General features: G+C 58.0%; 1 protein-coding gene across 1 annotated transcript; it reads right to left on the bottom strand.

Annotated features, from left to right (window-relative positions):
• Nucleotides 1-660: 660 nt before the first annotated feature.
• Keap1 (kelch like ECH associated protein 1) lies at nt 661-18,983 on the bottom strand. The gene is made up of 11 exons (XM_037235305.1): nt 18,759-18,983; nt 16,474-16,751; nt 16,113-16,277; nt 15,451-15,600; nt 14,726-15,005; nt 5,964-6,197; nt 4,696-4,864; nt 3,967-4,172; nt 2,399-2,575; nt 1,353-1,545; nt 661-670 (listed from the first exon to the last, which is right to left on the bottom strand). The coding sequence occupies exons 2-11, from the start codon at nt 16,747-16,749 to the stop codon at nt 661-663; spliced, it is 1,860 nt and encodes a 619-aa protein (XP_037091200.1). The 5' UTR covers nt 16,750-16,751; nt 18,759-18,983.
• Nucleotides 18,984-19,203: the final 220 nt, after the last annotated feature.

The raw sequence follows: 19,203 nt of genomic DNA, 5'->3' as shown, positions 1-19,203 counted from the left end.
TCAGGAAGCTAGAGGGGTCCCGGCCCCTGCAGAGGACTTGACGCTGTGCTTTACTTGCATGATTCAATGAACGTCAGAACCAAGTTCTAACATTACTGCCCCCCACCCACGGACTTCACCCTCCCCAGGATCCGATGACGGCTCTGCTTCTATAAGCAGGTACAGCCTTGACATGGGCCTGTACCCAGCGCGCGGTTCGGATGTGGTATCGCTGAGTCGTGACAGCAGGTGGCGTCAGACGCCACGGAGGAAACTAAACTACTTAGTAGGGACACCCTCGGAGCGGTACTTCGCGGATGGGCGGATTTGCCAGGCCCTTATTGTCGTGAAGCCTATCAAAGTATTCAGTGTGAGCGTTACTTCTTACCGGAGCAGAAGCGAGACAGTACGTTATCAGTGGGTGTCACGGTGCATTAGCGACGTAATGCAACTAGCAGCGCGCATGACAGTGCATTAACCGGGCAATGCAATCAGCAGCGGGCATGACAGTGCATTAGCTATGTAATGTAATAGTATGAGGGGCCGGCACGGCCGCGAAGTCCTACGGCTGTAACGCACTGATTCTAGCTCAACACATTCCTCACTGGGCTGCGAGCTTTTCAGTTGCCCCTCGTCTACTGCACCCCCCCCCCCCCCGAAAAAACGTAATTTGGTTCGGTCTTACTCGCAACTGCAGAGATCTCGCGGATGATATGCATCAGATCAGCATAAGCGACTGCAGAATAAAAGATACCCACCGGTGTCGCCAAGCCTATCACAACGCATCGTTTCGGCCAGCATCACCAGGAGGGTGTGTTTGGGCTAGCATTGATGAAATTGTGCAATAATTTGAAACCCGACATGGTGATTTGTCGGCATTATCAAACTGCGGTAATCGCATATTTAAATGAAGGGAAATTTCGCGCCGCAGACACGACATTACACCTGTGCTAACACCCCCGCCCCGAACATCCGTAAACAAGGCATCGGCACGTAAAATGACACTCGCGTCACGCGGTCACCTAATATCCCGCCATCGTGGTTCATAACCAACACAACTCGTTCGTCCAGACACGGTCGGACGCCGCTCGCCACGCTGGCCATGGCCAGTGCCAGGAGCGTGATCCCGGTACGGTGCGCCGGTGCTCACCAGTTACACCGGGACGGCACCGCGGGCGGCGGCCCACGAGGTGCCAGCGCCCGCCCAAGCCTCCGGGGCGCGCCGCCACAGCGCCGCCCCCACACAGCCGTCCGTCACCGCCGTCGCGTATTGCACCGCGCGCCCGGTCCGCGCGCTTCAGGTACGCCCGCGCGCGCGCCTCGCTGCCGCAGGCGGCGCGGCCGGCTAGGCGGCGCCCGACCGGGGTCAGCTGGCGCCGTGCTGGCCGCCGCCGGCCTGCCGCCGGTCCAGCAGGCACGGGTCCGTGTGCACGAAGCAGGGCCGCACGGAGGCGGCCGACACGTGTCCGGAGCGTGCCTCCGTCATCGGCGCGCACGCCGTCCACGCGTCGCGCGCCGGGTCGTACATCTCCACCGAGCTGACGAAGTGGTTGCCGTCGAAGCCGCCTGGTGACGCGGCCAAGGGGTCAAGAGGTCAGCGCGGTCCGGCAGCACACGGCGCCCGGGTAACAGTCATCGCTCAGGCTCCGGGGGACGGCAATTGCGCTGCGACCAGTTTGTGCCCGCAGTTCTTGATCGTGTGTGTGGGTTGGGGTCATGAGTTTGAGCTTGCGACCCCAGCCCTCCACTGCGAAACAGGCTCTCCACATACCGAAATGCCACGACGTTGGCATTTCGGTAATCTTATCGGAACATGACAAAACACTCCAAGACACTCCCGGGTGGGCAATGTGTACTGTCAATACCAGGAAGAAATTAATCCACCAAGCAACCGTCGCCGGTCGCGTGGCGCACGACATTAGTAAAGGGCTGACGTTTGACATGGGCACGGCACGCTCCCAGCTGTTCTTCAGAGTGGACGTTCCATCGGATGTTATCTGGCCGCCACCGAAGCAAAGTCCTCCAAGCGTTGCAACAGTGTAGCACATAGGCGTCTGACCCACAGGCTTATCATCGCTGGTGATCCCCGGCCTAACAGGCGTGACAGCAAACATGACTGAGCAGCTTGAACGCATGGGAACAGGCCGCACCACTCCGGCGGCGGCATCGAAGTGAAAGTCATCCTTATGCGACACATCCGCGTACAACACGGACCACGGCGGCCGCGCGCCGGGGGCACCTGCGGAGGCGTGCGCAGTCACGACCCTCACGTGGTGCCGGGTCAGCACCCCACACACCGCCTCCAGGAAAGGTTGGCGCCCCCCCCCCCCCCCCCGCCGCCGTGCCGGTGACGGTGCGGCCGAGCCACCGGCACCGGGTCAGGCCGCTGCTGGGGCCCGGCGGCGGTCGGACCACTCACCGAGTGCGTACAGCTTGCCCTCGTCGACAGCTACGCTGAGCGCCGACTTGGGGGCGGGCAGCGGCGCCACCATCTCCCAGCGGCGCTCCTCCGTGTCGTAGCGTTCGACGGTGCGCAGCTGCTGGTTGCCGTCGTAGCCACCCACCACGTACACGAACCGGTCAATGACGCCGATGCCTGGGACGAGGGGTGCGGGCCGGGTCAGGGTCAGGGTCAGTCCGGGCGGGCAGCGATACCACCCGCTCGCCAGCTAACGACGGCGGTCCCGTCACGGCTCGACGACACATCGGACAAGCCACATCCATCACGTCAGCCCGCCACATGTCGTCATGAGAAGCCAGCTATCACAAACATGCCCCTTGACACAAGCTCTCCCGATCAGGGCGTCCCCAGCCGGCTGGCGCGGGGCCGCCGGAGGCGTGCCGGTGTGGTGACGGGGCGCGCCTCTTCGCCGCCGTTTCCTCCGCGCGTCCGGCGCGGCCTTCGGGAAGGTCCGGCCCCGTCGGCCACGCGCCTCCGAGGGAACCACCGGGCACGCGGACAATCTGGCCAGCTGCCGTGACTCGGCACAAACGGCGACCGGTCCGGCCGGGCGCCGCGGGCACCGCCGCTGCAGTCACGGGCCGACCGCGAGCGTGCGCTGCACGCGGCCCCGTCACAGCCGTAACGCCCCTGCTGACGCTGCACTACACCGCACGCCTCGACTTCCCGGGCCGACGCAGCACTCGGCGGTCGGGAGCCGCAGCGCGCGGCGGTTCTTTTTGGGCGTTTCGTCTCCTTTCTCCTCTCGTCCTTCCGTGTTACGCATTTTAGTTTGTTGCCACGAACCAAAACAGTTCGACAAGGACGCCAATATTTCGAGAATATCAACTGCCCTGATTTTCGGTTTCTTGGCATTTCCCAAGTCTCCGCACACATGTGTAAGCTCCCGTCTAGTCCCGTAAGTTTCGTCAAGAAATTCTCCTTCGTCGTACACCGGAATGGCATGTACAACAAAATCCTACCCCACCACATAGCAACAAATGCCAAAACTCACCACCGACCTCCAGCCCACGCGCACACATTCTTTTATCGTGTCCAGGTACAGATGGCCAAACAAGGCCACAGTTCAGCGAAAGACAACTCCGGCAAAGAACACGCTGGCATCCGCGGAGTGGGGTGGCAGTACTGCATGCTCAGCCGCCCCCTCCCACCGACCCCGTCCGACTTGAAGGTAGACTTACCGAACTGCACCGTAATCGAACTGACACGTAATTCGACGGCAGCTTACAGACCTGGGGCTGGCCCGCCCTCGCGTCCCGCCCCCTGACGCAACAGGCGTGTGATGGCCCTCACGTCAGAACTGCATCAGCCGCGAGTCTACACGGGCTAAAAGCCGAGCCTTCCAGCACGGTCGTGATCGTCAGATTTTGCCCGGCGACGTCGTAAGGCTGGACCTCTGCCAGACACGGAGGTCGCGTACGCTACAACACGTTGCAGCAGTAGTGAGTGGGCCGACTATTGCACGGGTGGTATTATGGTGCAGTGGAGGTGTGAATCAATAGTAGCTGTGGCGCGGCGGTGCGTACCTATGCCGCTGCGCGGTGTGTTCATGGGCGGTATGGGCGTCCAGCTGTTCTCCTCCGGGTGGTAGCACTCGGCGGTGCGCAGCCGGGCCGTGCCGTCGTAACCGCCGACGGCATACAGCAGCCGGTTCACCATGGCCACGCCCAGCCCCATGCGCGGCGTCGACATGGGCTGCATCAGCGTCCAGAACTCCTTGTCCGGACAGTACCTGGCGGCGGACGGGGGGGGGGGGGGAGGGTCAGCTCTGCCGCCCGGGCAAGGGCAGACGGGGCTGCACCTAAGGTCATTCGTTATTCTAATTCGGCTGTTGTGTGCGTCATTCGTCGGACACGGTGCGGAGGCCCCCGACACTTATGCCACCGTCACGGCTGGTCACGAGATCACTTCAGGTATTAGAAGGCTTTTCAGGTGGATGGACACAGTTTGCTGTACAATACAGCGAAGAATATCCCCATGTCGCAAAAAGATCACAGAATTCTTTCCCGCCAGAGCTGAAGTGTCTGAACAACAGCAGCTTCATACAAACGCTTCAAGCTTCTTACGGATGTCACAGTATGATGGTTAGCAGATACAGCATTGCAAACTACAACTAGACGTACCATTCCTATTTGCCATATCCGCCTTTACTTCTCATTACTAAGCATGTAGCAAACCACGCGCAAACGCCCGCAAGGCCGGCGGCGGCGTTCTCGGCGCGGGTGGCCTCACCGCGCCGCGTCGGACACACGCACCTCTCCACGCTGTTGAGGAACTGCTGTCCGTTGGAGCCACCGACGGCGTACAGGTAGCCGTCGAGCAGCGCCACGCCCAGGCGGCTGCGCGGCACCAGCGTGCCAGGGCACGCGCGCCACGCGTTCGTGATCGGGTTGTAGCAGTCGACACGGTTACTGTCCAGCACGCCTGCGCAGAGGGGCGCCGGTGAGAGGGCCGCACGTGACGCACGGACGGCGGCACGCGCGGCGGCGGCGGCGGCGGTCCACCATCGCCGGACGTCCCGCCCACAGCCCGCAGCCCCCAGCCGCCCCCAGTCGGTGAAAGTGCGGCGTACGCGGGACAGAAGCCAGCCCGCCCGGACCGGCCGTGCGGTGTCGGCCGGCCTCGCTGGGCCACGGCCGGACCGGCCTCCGGGCATGACCTTGGACCACGTAACGGGCAAACGGCGGAAGGCATTTTGCAGGTTTCCGCAATCAAAGGCACATTTATCACGGCTGCGTCGGAGTCCACCGACTTTGCTGTGTCTGATCGCCGCGGCGGACAGTGACTCAGCACCTTCGGCAGCCGGATCGAGTGGCCCGGTGACTCAGCAAAAATGCAATTTCGGCTGTTGATCCCGAGCCTCACGGCGGCTGACAAAAACGCCGCCGATCGCTGGGCGGCCACCGGGGTTGGTAGCCGTGCCTGTGCAGCCACACGGATACCCCGTGGGTCGGTGTCACCGCCCATGCCACGGCACTAACTTGGGGATGGTATGCAGTTCCTATTCAACTCATGCCTCCTTCTTTGAGCTACTGCTATCACCATTTCATGGATCACAAACAATGTGTGTCTCTTCCCACGAATCCCCGTCTGGTCGCTTTTCCCTCCTCTGACGCTAGCGTGTGCACCATTCCCCGCCCCGCGGTGCTCTCCCCGCCGCTGGCCCCCGGCGTCGGATCCCCACCCCTCACCGCCGCTGACCTGCGGCCAGCAGTCCCCCATTTCCGTCCGCCGCTGACCAGTGCGGCCAGCAGTCCCCCGTCTCCGCCCGCCGCTGACCTGTGGCCGGCAGACCCCCATCTCCGTCTGCCGCTGACCAGTGCGGCCAGCAGTCCCACGTCTCCGCCCGCCGCTGACCTGCGGCCAGCAGTCCCCCGTCTCCGCCCGCCGCTGGCCAGTGCGGTCAGCAGTCCCCCCCCCCCCCCCCGTCTCCGCCCGCCGCTGACCTGTAGCCAGCAGTCCCTCTCTCCGGCCCCCACTGACCAGTGCGGCCAGCAGTCCCCCATCTCCGTCCGCCGCTGACCTGTGGGGTTGTTTTTCCGGCCGCCGACCACGTACAGCAGGCCGCCCATGAAGGCGCCGCCAAGGCCGGAGCGCGCGTCCGGCAGTGGCGCCAGCTCGTGCCAGACCCGGTCACAGGGCGCGTAACACTCCATCTTGTCTAGGCTAAAGCGCAGGTAGCCGCCGGCCACGTAGATGACGCACGGCGCGTTAGGCGTGCGCTCCTTGATGCCCTGCGTCCTGTGCAGCGTCAGCTCTGTGGACGTGACGGGCCGCCGGTCAGAGGGGAGACCCGGCGCCGCCGCCCGGTGGAGGGAGGGGGAACATCGGTCACGCTATGAATCGCTGATTGACGGACAGACCCAGACAGCAGGGCGGCAGGCCTTCCAGCAGGCGGGGGGACGCTCGCAAGCAGAGCACGGCAGCGTCAGCCGACATGGGGATCATCTGGACCCATCCGAGGGCACAGGTGAACACGTAGAGATATACGGGCACTCGCGGGCATGATATACGGGCACTCGCGGGCACGATATCAATGGGCGCGCACGAGCGGGCGGCGTCGGTGCATGGACGGCGTTCAATTTCACCGGAGCTGCAAGCTACATCCTGGCATATAAAGCAAATGAAAGTGGGCGCGAAAACATTCGCACGGCCGGACTGGAATAAGCAGCCACCAGTCGCGTTTGCTATTGGTCCACAGCAGCCATGGCGTTGAGAGTGAGGGGTGCAACACTGATGGTCTTAAACTATGCAGTCTCATAAATCATCCTAACGACTAGTGCTGACGAAGTAAGACCAGCGAACAGATGAGATAGCATAACAAACCACGCCACTTAATGAACGACTGCGGAGCCGAAGCCGCGACAGGCCGTGGAAACCAGGCGTGTTGATGCGAGGTGTGGATGCGTTCAGTTCTTGTAAGAAATGAGTCACTTTGCATGCCTTACTTCGGGCATCGGTAATGGAGCTCCAAAGCTCATTTATTATCCGGTCGGGACGATGAGCGCGGTCTTGAAACGTAGAGTATTCTAAACATACGTGTATCAATGAATGAAATCTTCGTTAACTGGTGTCCCCCTCCCCCCCCCCTCTGGTATTTTGAGTCAGCTATTTTCAGCACAAGAGCTCACAATGCTAAAAAACCTGGGTCTATCGTTGTTTAACCAGTGCCTCATGGCATATCCACGATCACTTATGTTCAGCATGAGATCTAACAATGCCCAAAAACTGGGATCTTGCTGAAGTCCTGCTCGTGCTGTGTGCGAGCACTGAACTATTGAGATTAACTTCAGTGAGTCGTCTCAGAAGTGTAGCTGCTTCCATGCTATTTTAGAGACCATGAATACGAGAAAAAGAAGCAGCAATTGCGCTCAATCATCACCTCGCTGCACCCATGACCTGACTAGAATGGTGATACCCCTACCACATAGGTGCACATACCACTACACCACCTTACTTCAACCTTGCCGTCCCGTTGTGTAGTCCCGCCGGCCACACAAACACACTCATGCACACGCCAACCGTGACCGTCCCGTTACACGATCTCCTCTCCTCGGCTGGGCGTTGCTCCACAGGCAGCAGTGCCCGCGAGGTCAGGCATAGCACAGGCGGCCTCTCGCCAGGTCAGCGCCGGCTGCGGCCGAGCCGGGCGCCGCCTGCAGACCCCGCGCCCACTGGCTGACGGCCGCCGCGAAGCCGGGAGGGACCCGAGCCCACCGGCTGACACGGCCGCCGTGGAGCCGGGGACTTCGCGCCGACGAGCGCACGGTCACGGTGAAATGCATGCAGCCGGGGGAAGGGGGGGGGGGGAGGTCCGGTTTAAGATCGGCTACAGGCCAGCGATGCACTGATTGGCTATGCTCAAAACTGGACTACAGCACACTGTAAACGTGCCATGTCTGACTGGTGCATTTTTTACGGGAAACTGAGTGAGTCCGCTTCAGAACCGATCTGTCGCAGTGTCCGATCACACCACGGCTGCTTGGGACGGAGACTTGTACCCGAAGAAACCAGGGACGGACAAATATGGACACATGATGCCATAACAGAAAACAGAGCATGTCGACGCAATGTCCTGCTCTGAGCCGGCGCGCTCCCCGTCTCCCGGCCCCTTGCGGGCTCCATCACTGTTGTCTATACTGTGCCGCTGGTGACAAACACTGGAAACAAAACAGGAACCAAAGAGGCCTCCCAGATACGTTGCGTGAAAGTACAGACAAAGGAGCGGCCCAAAGCCCCGCAGAACAAAACAAGGAAAAGAAACTTCGAGTAGGCATTCATAGACGATAGAGACCTCTTGTGACACTTGATAGAGGCCTCTTGTGACAACACCGCCAAGGTTCTGCCAAAATACCGAGCACAAAAACTTATGATCAGATTACCTCTTCAAAATCATATCAACATACGAAGCACGTCAAGAACCATCTGTTGGTAAGAGCAGCTGCGGAGCACATCTTCATGACCCTCTGTTTGGAATCCACAGCGGCCCGCACCCCACTCTTCTTCGGAGTTGGCCGTGCCATGCGACTGTGGAAGCCAGCATCCTTTCCCGCTCCCAGTCAGGTGATCAGCATAAATCGAACACGTACCACACAGCGTCAACCGAGCAGCTGGAGGTCCGCTGTAGAAGGCGACGGCCCGAGACCCCGCGCCACGTACCAAACGTGTCTCGTCATCGCGGGTTTCCATCTCCGTAGTTTCCGGGTGATCGGGCCGGTATTTCCGTCTCCTGTTAGCTGGCGTTGGCCGGAATACTCAGCACAGGTCATGGAAACCACTTCACCCTGAGAGCCATTCTGCGGCCTCATTAACAAACGGAAGCTGAGCCAACGCCCACGGTCTTCCAGCTGGCTCCCAAATTGCACCTATCAGATTCGACCCGTGGCACGCGCGTTTCGGAAACTCAGCATAGTCCATGGAGACCACTTCTCCCTGACAGCCATTTTGCGGCCTCATTTACAAAGGGTAGCTGAGCCAACGCCCATTGTCTTCCAGCCGGCTCCAAAATTGCACTTCCCAGATTAAACCGGTGGCGCGCGTATTTCGAGCAGGGCCATAAAACAGGCCGGACTGGCCGGAGCACGTCCGGCTCCGGCAACCATTACCGACCCCACATGACCCCCGTGCGGGCGTCGGTGGGGGCGCGGCGGGACCCGTACGGCCAGGCAAGGTCGGGGGGGGGGGGGGGCGGCGGCCCGACCTGGCGGCGCCACCGCGGCCGGCCTTGGTGCCGCCAACGGTCCCCGCCGGCTGCAGCGTGACTTGCACTATTCGCGCGCGGCCCCGGCGGCCGCGCCGCAGAGCGCGGACACCCATCGCCCCCGCCCTGACGGACATCCCGGCGAGTGACGGGCGGTGGTCTGCGTCAGCGGCACCCGGACGGCGACCATGTCCAGCAGGGTACACCACGCCCCTACGAAGGATAAATTACCCTGCTTGCAGTCGTGGGCTGCAGTCGGCACCAACGGGTGACGGCCAGCCTTGCGTCTACAGTACGAGGGGAACGCGTGGGTGCCTACCACTGCGCACATGCGACGACGAGACAAAGAATGACTGCGGTATCCCGAGAGCTGTTGCGTCAAGGTTCATTGTGCTGCGTCATCCCAACTCGAGTCAGCCAGCGACCCTACTTTCTACTCTCCACAGCCGAATAACGCCAGTTGTTTCACAGAGTGTTTCCGTTTCGTGGCATCATGGCTTGTTTCCGAACAATCAGAAGCCTTTACGGAAGAAATCCGAGCGTGGGGGGGGGGGGGGGCACACGCAGTTGGAGGGTGTCATCCCAAGGAGACCGATGGGGGAGGGAGGGGGTGAAAAGTGAGATAAGAGGTGTTAGGTGCACAGCTCAACAACGCCTTCGACCCTTAACATGGTGTGCATTATGACATTATGGCATGATGTGCATTATGTGCACATAACTGAATTGATATATAAATGTCCCCCTTACTTTATTCTACGATGCGTTAAATGTGGAGACACGGGTCTTTCGCAGCTTACTATACCGCACCAGTACCTCTATGTCATCCAGTGGTCCTGTGCAATGCAGTCACAGCACCACCTCCAGTGAGAGCTGACCTCTCAATACTACAGCCTGGCCATAACAGGCCGGGCTCAGGAAAAGGCCCAGTACAAGCATCAACGACAGCGACAGTGACAGAATAAAGGCAATGTTTATCCAGCTGACGCATCCATAAAGGCTGGAAAGACAGCAGGCTCCCTGTACAACGTGACAGTCTTACATTCGAATTCACTTAAGTCGAACAGCAGCCTTCCCCAGCCAACGTCGCCCATTTCCAGCTGGGGACATGTGGCGGCCCCGCATGTTTTGACCGAGCCGGCCAGCCCGCCCCAGGCCATCGCCGAACTGAGCCCGTTCGGCCCGCTCTGTTGACAGCTGGCCGACGGTCGCTCGGTCGGCCGCGGTCGGCCCGTCGCGCGCCGGCGGCCGGACACCGCCGACGGCATGGGTCGGTCGCGGTCGCGCTCACTTCCGTGGCCGTGCGTGCCGCGTGGGCGTAGGTGCCCGGCCGACCTCTGCACACCGGATGCCGGCCGGCGCGGCAGACGCCGCTGTGCCGCTCCCGCACATGGTGACAGCCGCTGGCCAGCGCCGCCACTCACGGGTACGGCGGGACGCGAGGGACCGGCTGGTGACAGCACACTGTGAGCGGACCTGGGCATCACAAACTACGGATCCGTCCGAGGTCCTTCCCGAAACGTTCGACTTCTACCAAGTCGGGCCTCGAGGAATCTGCCCGGGGCTTCTTTACCAGTTAAAGGGAGTGTTCCACATTTGTAGGGGGTTTGAAACTGAAATAGCCATCTTGAAGATCACTCGGGGCATTTCACAGTCCTGCTCTTCTAAAGAACTAAACCACTCTAGTTTCTGAGATACACGTCCACGACGATGTGCAGACTATTCAAAGGTCACCCAGGCATCCATGACGCCAGTCATTTACATCCCGCTATTCCATAAGCAATGCAGCAATCAAGGCCAAGAAAAATAGAATTGTCGAGTCGTTCCTGTCTGGCGTTCGTGTGCACGGTTTTCAGATGAAACGGCCGTCAACTGACTCTCAAACAATGTTGTGCAAGGTCGATGACATCAAACGATGACGTATTAAGAACCATATTTACTGAAGTAAGAAGTTGTGCTGTGAAGAGCAGTCTTTTCCACTTTGGGCCGTCAACTGGCTGTCAACCAATGATGTACAGGGCATGATGACGTATTCAAACAACGACGCATTGAGGAACGTATTAACTGAAGAGAGAAACTGCGTTATCTAGAACAGTCTATTCCGCTTACAAGCTTAAAAGTATGCCAAAGTTATAAGCGAGGTTATTTCATCATATCTGGCGCCTTCCTCTACCATCGTCAAATGCGGACCATTCCCTTCAAACAACGGCCAACCGGTCCGTCATGTCGCCATAAGCCTTGACCTTTATGACCACAGAGTCGGGCCACTTTCTCGGTGCGCGCCGAGCGGCTACATCCCGAATCAGCTGCGCCGCTCCGATCGTGACGCCCCCCCCCCCCCCCCTCCCGCCGCTTCTCGTCCCGCCCGCGGCGCTGACCACGCCCTGCTCTCCTGCGGCGGGGGAAGGCGCGGCGTCACGCCGGCCGGACCCCCATCACGACGGCTCGAGGAGCACGCCGGCCAGCATGCCATCAAGACACGCCCACCAGCTGCGCGCTGCTAGACGGGCGTGGGCCGGGCACGATAGACATGAGCGAGCTCGGCGTCAGACGCCGGTGCCGGCCGAGGCGGCGTTCTCGCCGCCGGTGCCGGCCGCGCCCGCTTGGCGTGGAACGTCCTCGGTCGCGGTCCGTACCACCCCGGCACCAGCCGCTGGACGGCTGGTGTCGGCAGCGCGGCCCCGGCGCCGGTGAACGCGGCCTGCGCCGGCACCGACCCGTCCCCCATGACATGTCGAACGGCACCGGGAACCCTGCACAACTGCCTTTAGCTCTGCTGGCGACCACACAGCTGCACGCGATCGTAGATCGCAAAACGTCCTGCAGCTTCGACAAGCTTGGACAGAAAACGGCGAGCTTCCGAGAACCGACGCCGCGACAGCTGCCGGGCGCCGCAGCTGTGGTTCTGCGGCACCTGTGTGCCGTCACAGCTCCGGTGACCGATGTTCTCGTGCGCCAGTGCGCGAGGACCCGCACCGGCACGGCGGCCGCCGGTCACGTCCGCTAGTGCGGCGAGCCTCGCCGACTGCCGCGCTCCAGGCCGGGCGCGGCCGAGGCGTCGCCGTCACCGACCGCGCGCTCGCGGCACCGACACGCTGGTGGCCGCCGCGCCGACGCCGGCGGCAGTGGCTGCCACGCTGCCACGCACCACGGCACCTCTGAGCTCATACCTCTGCCGGGCTCCACTCGAGTAGAGATGGGAGTCTTTTGCCGAATCAGGCGGCTATCAAGTGTTGATGACGGAGGAAGGACGCGCGATGGTTCCGAGTCAGACGGATGCAAAAGTCTGCACATCAAGATGGCAAGCGACTGCGGCGACGGCCCAACTCCCTGACAATGGTCATAGGTCTTCAGGATATGCAACCATCGCCAACGTGCGTTGTCACAACGAAGAGTGCTGACGTGGTCTGGTTGTCTTGATCACGCCACGTCGCCATTATCACAGGCGAAATTCATAGCTGGCATGATTCGGCGAATCCATTAGTCTGTTTGATGGCATCTGAGGCTAAAGCGGAAAGAAGAAAGCAGTCCACCCGCTGACGGCCTGATGAAGCATTGATCTCGTCCTGTCTCAGCTTACACACCTGAGTACAGCGGCGGCCCGCAAAACGTGCGGTGGATGGAGACTCCCGTGAGCCCAACGAATTGCGAACAAACTGATGGACTGCAATGCTTCACCTGACCGCAAAACGAATAGAAGGCATGCTAACGACTGCCCGGGGCAATTTTAACACCACGTCACGTCTTCAGCACTGTGCATCGGTGCCGCGACCTCGCCCCAGCGCCACCGTGTCGCACACGCCGCCAGCGCCGCGCTACACCTCGCCGGACAAGGGGCCTCGGAGCCCCAGACATCTCACACATGCTGCTGAAGACTGGAGGAGCCCGCCTTTCATGCGTCGCGAAAAATGACCCCTTTGTCGAGGTCACGGCAGCTACACATCACGGTCAGGCGCCAGATAACGTGCGGATTTACTCTTAACAGTACACGCTCAAGGTCTCTCAGTCTTGATTTGCTGTGTGTTATCATGTTTAATGCTAACGCGATTATGTAAGACGAAGCTTCGGCCCGGGCGGCCAAGGTCAAATTCAAGGCCAAATTCAGTTCACGAATAAGTTTTTTATGACGAGGTCTAAATCATTTTAGGCCGCCTGAGCCGCTACGCAGCCCTCATTGTTACATTCTCGTACCATTGTTAGTTTTTGGCATGCAGTGTAGAAGCGCGTACGCACCCCCATAACCTCAGTACAATAAGGAACCATATGAGGGGTTACCGGCGACGAACGATTCAGTGTGCAAAGGAGCACATAAGACTGCTCTGCGCGCTGTCAGGCGTGCATTGCACATATAGTTCTGAAGACAGAATGCAAATTAAACTCACTACCTTTTTGTCCAGTTGACCCGGGGTGATATGAGTGAGCAAAACCCGGAGCTATCCGAGGTCACTTGCACTGATACCAAAGATGCTTGTCCCACACAAATTTACGCAACGTAGCCGATGCCGGGCTCGGCTTGGCTCTGCCGTGTTGGGTTTGCGGGACGGCAGGACTGTGAATCCCACCTGTCTCACGCAGGTGAGAAATACGCCCGGCTGCGACAGGCTCAATTACGACCACGCGATCGACAGGAGCTGCTTCAGTAACGAAAAGTTTTCTCTGAAACACAGCTCATACACAAAACCACATTACTATAACTCCCAATAGTTGTCCCAAACCACGCGCTGCTTGTACAGTTCCGCACATAAAAACGGTTTCACGAGAATAATTCATGTTCCTCGGGAATAATCAGTCGCCCCCCAGTTTATCTGGGCTTGTTCCTCAAGTGTGTCGCCAGACCGACCGACACACACCTGGAGCTGGAGGATGAACTGCGCCGTGAAGCGAGGCACGGCCACCAGCGACCCCCGCCCTGACCTCCGCCCTCTCTCGCTCGAGCGCCTGACACCACACGGTCAACCGGTCGTCGCGGGACGCCGCTCGAGCGGAGCGTTCCGCCGCACGAACGGAGCGTTCCGTCGGCCGGGCGGAATGTTCCGCCGCCTACGCGGATCATTACGCCGCCCGAGCGGAGCGTTCCGTCGTCTGAGTGGATCATTACGCCGCCCGAGCGGAGCGTTCCGCCGCCCGAACGGAGCGTTCCGCCGCCCGCCGCCCGAGCGGAGTGTTCCGCCACCTGCATGGATCATTACGCCGCCCGAGCGGAGCGTTACGTCGTCTGAGTGGATCATTACGCCGCCCCAGCGGAGTGTTCCGCCGCCTGAGTGGATCATTACGCCGCACGAGCGGAGCGTTCCGTCGTCTGAGTGGATCGTTACGCCGTCTGGGTGGATCATTACGCCGTCCGAGCGGAGCGTTCAGCCGCCTGAGTGGATCATTATGCCGCCCGAGCGGAGCGTTCAGCCGCCTGAGTGGATCATTATGCCGCCCGAGCGGAGCGTTCCGTCGTCTGAGTGGATCATTACTCCGTCCGAACGGAGCGTTCTGCCGTCCGAGAGGGGCGTTCCGCGGCACGAGCGGAGCGTTCCACCGCCCGAACGGAGCGTTCTGCGACCAAAGCGGAGCGTGCCGCCGTCGGCAGCCGTACCCACCTCTGAAGATGTTGGCGAGGTACTCGCGGCAGTTTTCCGAGCCCTGCAGCAGCGGCTGGTTCTCCAGCTGGTCCTTCAGATAGCGCGGCGGCAGCAGCTCGCAACGCACCGAGCGCATGATGCACTCCATCTTGGGCTGGCGCGTCTTCTCGTCGTACTTGACCCACTTGACCACAGCCGCGTACACGTCTCGCTCATCGAACACGTTCAGCTCGTCTCGGTGGATCAGCTTGATCAGCTGCGTCGGATTGAGCATGAGGAACTCCTCTTCTTGCACGATCTGCCCGGCGTGGGGCAAGCGGTCAGGAGGGCTGCTGCGAACAAGCCGCCGACACAGGCCGCGGGACCGCACAGGAATTTCCGGCCCAGTACAGTCTGTCAATCTGAACGCCGCGTCAGTTTACCGTGTTCAACGGTGCCCGGTGTTGCACTGGACCAGTGACAATGACGTGTCATGTGACGGGCACTGCACTGACGTGCTTAGCGCTCGTTTAGCATAATGGCGGTATATGACACAAAATATGGGCGGATTTATGGCACAGAATAAAGTGGACGCAATACATCGCAACACCATATGCTGCCAAGCAGACCGTCGGAACTTTGCACCGGGTGGATTCATTGGCACGCCTGGCCAAGAGCGGCACGTCGCCAGCCCTGTTTTCAGAACTGACTTGATGCGGCACGCATGACTCATTGTCCCGCGCCCAGCTGGCCGCCTGGCGCACCTGAGTGAAGTGCTGCTCGATGAACTGCGTGGCCGTGTGTAGCAGCTCCATGCAGCCGTGCTGCTCGGCGAAGGTGGCGATGCCGATAGCGTTGCTCGGCTCCAGCTGGTTCCTGAGGAAGTTGCAGCACACCTCGACCACGTGCTGCATCTGGGAACGGCACAGCAGACGGTGTGACAGAGACGCGTCTGGAGTGGTGAGGTGACGGCTGATGGCCGCAAGAACATGTTCCGGCGCCCTGCTGCCAGTGGCAGATGTAACGACGAAAATCGAACTTCGTAATGCTGCAGGGTAAGCGATGTTGTGTGACGAATTGCCCGAAGTTCCGTACACTTGTGACACCTGTGTCCACATGCCGATTTTTTGCTGGCCAGCTACTGACGTCAGGGTAGATTCAACGCAAAACTGCGCCGTTTACTGCGTCCGATAAAAGTGATACGGGCGCGATATCAGACACGCCACAAACACACCGACAACAGCCATGGCGGCAGTTGGACGGGGTCACGCACGATAGCACAGCGCCACAAACTCATGTTATAAATCCGCTTCTTGCAAGATTCCGCTCCACCGATCTGAGAGACCACCGACACCACATGTTGCATCATCAGCGCGTCGCCGGCACGCGACGCGTCCGATGACCTGCCGCTTGCAGGCAGCCATACCTGGAACATGGTGGCGGCTGGCAGCAGGGCGCACACCGTCTGCTCGTTGACGGTGATCTCGCCGGTGTAGGCGAACAGCAGCAGGCGGCTGAAGGTGTAGGTGCACACGCCCTGCAGCTTGATGGAGCTCATGGAGCTCTCTCGCAGACCGCTGGTGAACATGGCCTGCAGCGCACCGGCGCGAGGACGGGCGGGCGTCAGGGCGGAACCAAGCCAGTCATGTGGAACACATTGTCTTCGGGCACGCCGCGCAGTGGGCTGCCCTACACGTGAAATCGCGCGGCACGCTGTCGGCACGCCGTGCTGATCCCTCGCAAAAAGACAGTGCTCCATCGCAAAACAACCAAAAGGTAGAGCTCACCTTGAAATAAGGACTCGCTGCAGCCAGAACAAGCTTGTGCGCTTTGACGTCCTCACTCTCCAGCTCGAGAACCACGTCCGTCAGCAAGCCGTCACCGCGCATCTTGAACATCGTCTTGAAGGCGTCCGTCAGGTACTTGGGCATCTTGAAGTGCATCTCCCTGGTGTTCCTGTTCTCAACCGACTTTCTCGGCTTGAAGCAGTTGCCACGGCACGGCCTGGCGGCCCCCTCGGCGGGGCCGGCCACCGGACCATCCCCTTCCCCTCGGTCGGACATCGCTGCAACAGACACACCGCATCTGTCGCTCAGTACCACTGCCTCGCACAAACAACACCGTTAGAGCATCAGCTGCAGGAATAATTACCAGAACGGCAGACATCACGGCGCATTATTAGGCTGCCTGTTACACCATGCACCTAGTTTCATTCTGAGCGAGCAATGAAGCGAGACCTCATTAATTAACAATACACAGTTTGTCACGGTCATAACATCTCGCAAGAGTTGTGCTCGGCATTGACAAGACTCAGAATTTTTCAAATATTTCATTCAAACATAATGAATGGGTGAATTTTTTAGGATCTCAGCTCACGCAGGCACTGCTTCTTGTTTGAGCCCTGGCTCCCTACCATCGATCGCACAATTCCAGGCCAACGGCAGAATTTAGTGGCGAAAGTCCAAAGTGCTGCAATCCTCGGCACGGTTCGCCCTGTTCGCTAACGTTTCTTGACTTTAAGCGCGGCCGCTGCCACCGGCCGCAGGTCATACCTGTCAAGCCCAAAAAGCGAGCACATAAAGCGGCTGGAACCCATCTCACCACGAGTGGATGGATCAGAAGGCAGGCGCTCTAACGAAATGAGCCATCAGGACGGACCAAACAGAAAGCGAGTTGACCCGTTTCAGGGTGTGGCCATTCAAATAGCTGCTAAGGAGCCAAACAAGGGAAAGGTCATTGAAGTATTTGTTTTATTGCTGAAAGCTCAGACAAGCAGCTTGTTTCAGGCAAATTAACAGTTTGCACCTCTTCTGGACCATTTGGAATTGTCTCTCACTGTTCCTGACTTGTAAGTGAGCTGTTGATGACATAAGGCCAATGTTGGGACATATTTACACCAATTACAACTTAACATCTACAACTGTGTATGACTGATCCAGCACTTATAAGATTACCTCTGATAAATCATGGCACAGAAGAGTTTGATATTGGTCATGGACATGAGCATTGAATCTCAGAACATGTGAGGGAAAAATGCCCTAAGCAAAGTACAAACCAGCATCCAAACAACAGCACATCTAAATAGCAAGGTATTTGAGCCACTCATTTATACTTAAAGATGCACACTGAATGCCAAAAATGATGCTTTTCTGTGTAATGGTGACAGCAGCATGAAATGAAATAAAACAAGCTGTGTGATATGATGCAGCAGGAAAATGCTAGTGAACATGAAAATGTCATATGTATCAGCCAGGACACATCAAATTTTGACAGGTCTCTATAGATATCTTGACCCAGAAAATGTCCTCTCACACCTCAACTTCCTGGCCATCACTTTTAGGTGAACCATTGATAGTCATACTCCAAAAAAATATGTGTTGGGCTGAACATGTCCAGTGCAAACAGCAATATAGCAGCAGCAATCTCTGTGCATCTATAATGTTAATTTGAACATTTAGAATTTGGTGCACAATCACTACCAATTTCATAGCATATAGAGCCTATATTTCATGAAAATATGATATTCTAAAAGTATCTTTGGCAACAATAATTTGTGATGATTTAACATGAAAATCCAACAAAATTTGGTCTGGCCTGAATTTGGCACACACAAGCAAGAGGTTCAATACACTGAAGTCACATACATGTTCTGTGTACTAAACTACAGACATGTGCCTGGACCCCAATGCTGCATTTAGAATCGCATAATGTTACATAATAATAACATCCTGGAATCTGGTAAGGAACTTCAGCCAGATGTGTACTGGATTGTATGCAAAACCCAGAACTCAAAAATAAATTACATATTTGTCAATGCCATGTTGGTCTTCTGTTTACAGCATACATAATTTCAGCACTAAATGCACAAAATGGCCTATTTACTTTCTAAGTTGTCAAAAAATTTGGTTAATAAATTGTACAATTTGCACTCATAGATTAACAAGTACTGAGAATCTTAAGCAAACATGGCATGCACAAGTAATGACAATATTACGCAAATGTGGCATACATGACTTAATCAACACTAGTTATCCATAACATCCTCAGAACACCTAACTTTCCATCCACTCACCGGATTGTCACGTCATTTGATACCGCTTGACGACTTCGAAGATGTCGAAATGCAGGCCTTTCCTAATAGTATGGTGGCGACCAAGCAGACTTCTCAATAAAGCCCACTCTAGAGGTATTCAACAAAGGCACCAAACACGTACGAGCGTATTCGAACATATGCACTAAGGTTCATCTGGAAACAGCCTGACATCCACCACCCTCCCACACGTCCACCGCGCAGAACATACACCATTCCAATGACATCTGGGTATTGGTGCGCAAGAGTTGAAATGAGTCAGATATGTCTCAAACGTCTCAAATGCGGCATCCCAGGCACCAAACCAAAAGTACCAACTTAATATAATTTCTGACCTTGTAGGGCATCAACAACATCTTCCTTAAGTAGTTTTATTAACCAAATTATTAAGCGGATTAGATCATATGCATTTATCATGGTGATGCAT

Source organism: Pollicipes pollicipes, unplaced genomic scaffold (genome assembly GCF_011947565.3).
Source record: "Pollicipes pollicipes isolate AB1234 unplaced genomic scaffold, Ppol_2.1 Scaffold_7261;HRSCAF=8764_pilon_pilon_pilon, whole genome shotgun sequence".
Lineage (NCBI taxonomy): Eukaryota > Metazoa > Arthropoda > Thecostraca > Pollicipedomorpha > Pollicipedidae > Pollicipes > Pollicipes pollicipes.
The sequence above is the reverse complement of the archived record's forward strand: the minus strand, read 5'-3'. Positions and strand labels throughout refer to the sequence as shown.